The following is a 1,336-nucleotide window of genomic DNA, read 5'->3' on the forward strand; positions in this document are numbered from 1 at the left end:
TCTCCTCGGAGACCCTGCCAACCCGCGGTTGCGACCGTCGCGTGACATTGTGCATTTGCTACGGGGCATCGTGGCCGACGAGAACATGCCAGACGAAGCGCGAGCATGCGTATGGAGTACAGCGGCGTCATCCAGCCACCGTTTCTCGCTGCAACACGCGGTCGACTTTGTTTTCGTCACGGAAAGTTCAGCCAAGCGCATCAGCAAAGCTATCAGAGATGGGATGAGCGAGCAGTTCTTTATTCTGCCTACTTCCGCTGGTAGGAGAAGGCACGTTGCTCGCGCAGCGGCGGCAAATCTTCCCCCATCTCTCGAAGAGACAGCAGATCGTCGCCCATTCTCCGATTCGTTCTTTGACTCTGGTAGCGAGGGCGAGGACCAGGACCGACCTTAAGTGTCAGCGGAAGACGGCGCTAGTGTCGCTGCCGAGATCGACGCGCCGGCGCGCCGGCGCGACTCTGAAACGGATCGCCACGCCCGCATTGTTTCCGATCTCATGGAGTTCCCCGACGTCCTTGATTGTTATCTTTCTGCTCGTTCGCGTCAGAATAACCTACCTACTCAACGTGCCAAGCGCACCAGGCTGGACAGTATGGAAGAACCTGCGGAGGGCAGTCGGAAAAGACCCAAGTCCCAGTAACCGCTCTCGTACGTAAGCTGCTGTAGGTACTGCATCACCTTCTGTACACAGGAAAACCGCATCTTGTGTTCTCGTTTAACATCATGAAGCTTGCTTTGCAGCTGATAGGGCTGAATACTGGTATGTTCATCACTGAAAACCCACAAGTTCCACATAGACTTTACACTAGCTCGAGCAGGAAACTCGCAATCCATCGGTACAGCTGACCATTTCCCCAATTCCACGTTTTCCGTGATATCTGCTGCACTTTGAGAAAAAGCTGTAGTCGTGTTTGCACTACACGAATAAATGCCACTTACTACTGACGGAATTTTGCTGTGATATTAGTCTGCACCTCATCAATTCTAGAGTCGATATCACGCAGCGAAACCGGAACAACCACATTAACATCAAAGTTCTGCCGCTATTCACTGACAATCATTGGCGCGACACTTACAATTGTGTTCCAGTACTGAGTGTATATTTGGCTGGTTAAAGAGCTCAGAAAATGGGGCCGACGCACTGCAAATCTCTCCGAACTAAAGGCTAAACCATTCATTGCACTGTCTAGGCTTACTGGTTGCTTGAAAGATGGTACCAATAGCGCGGTTGGCAGACCGCTGGCCTAGCGCCAAGTGGTGCTTGATTCTACAATGCCCTTTTGGGCAAGTTATAGCGGGTGAACTGTATAAAAAACATCGACGATTAAAGTGTCCC

At 51.6% G+C, this 1,336-nt stretch overlaps 1 protein-coding gene across 1 annotated transcript; it reads left to right on the forward strand.

Annotated features, from left to right (window-relative positions):
- Positions 1-85: 85 nt before the first annotated feature.
- Positions 86-394, forward strand: PPTG_23137 (hypothetical protein; the record flags this gene model as incomplete). Its single annotated transcript, XM_008908623.1, has 1 exon — positions 86-394. The coding sequence occupies one exon, from the start codon at positions 86-88 to the stop codon at positions 392-394; it is 309 nt and encodes a 102-aa protein (XP_008906871.1).
- Between the last annotated feature and the right edge of the window lie 942 nt (positions 395-1,336).

This window comes from Phytophthora parasitica (assembly GCF_000247585.1).
Source record: "Phytophthora parasitica INRA-310 unplaced genomic scaffold supercont2.30, whole genome shotgun sequence".
Classification (NCBI taxonomy): domain Eukaryota; phylum Oomycota; class Peronosporomycetes; order Peronosporales; family Peronosporaceae; genus Phytophthora; species Phytophthora nicotianae.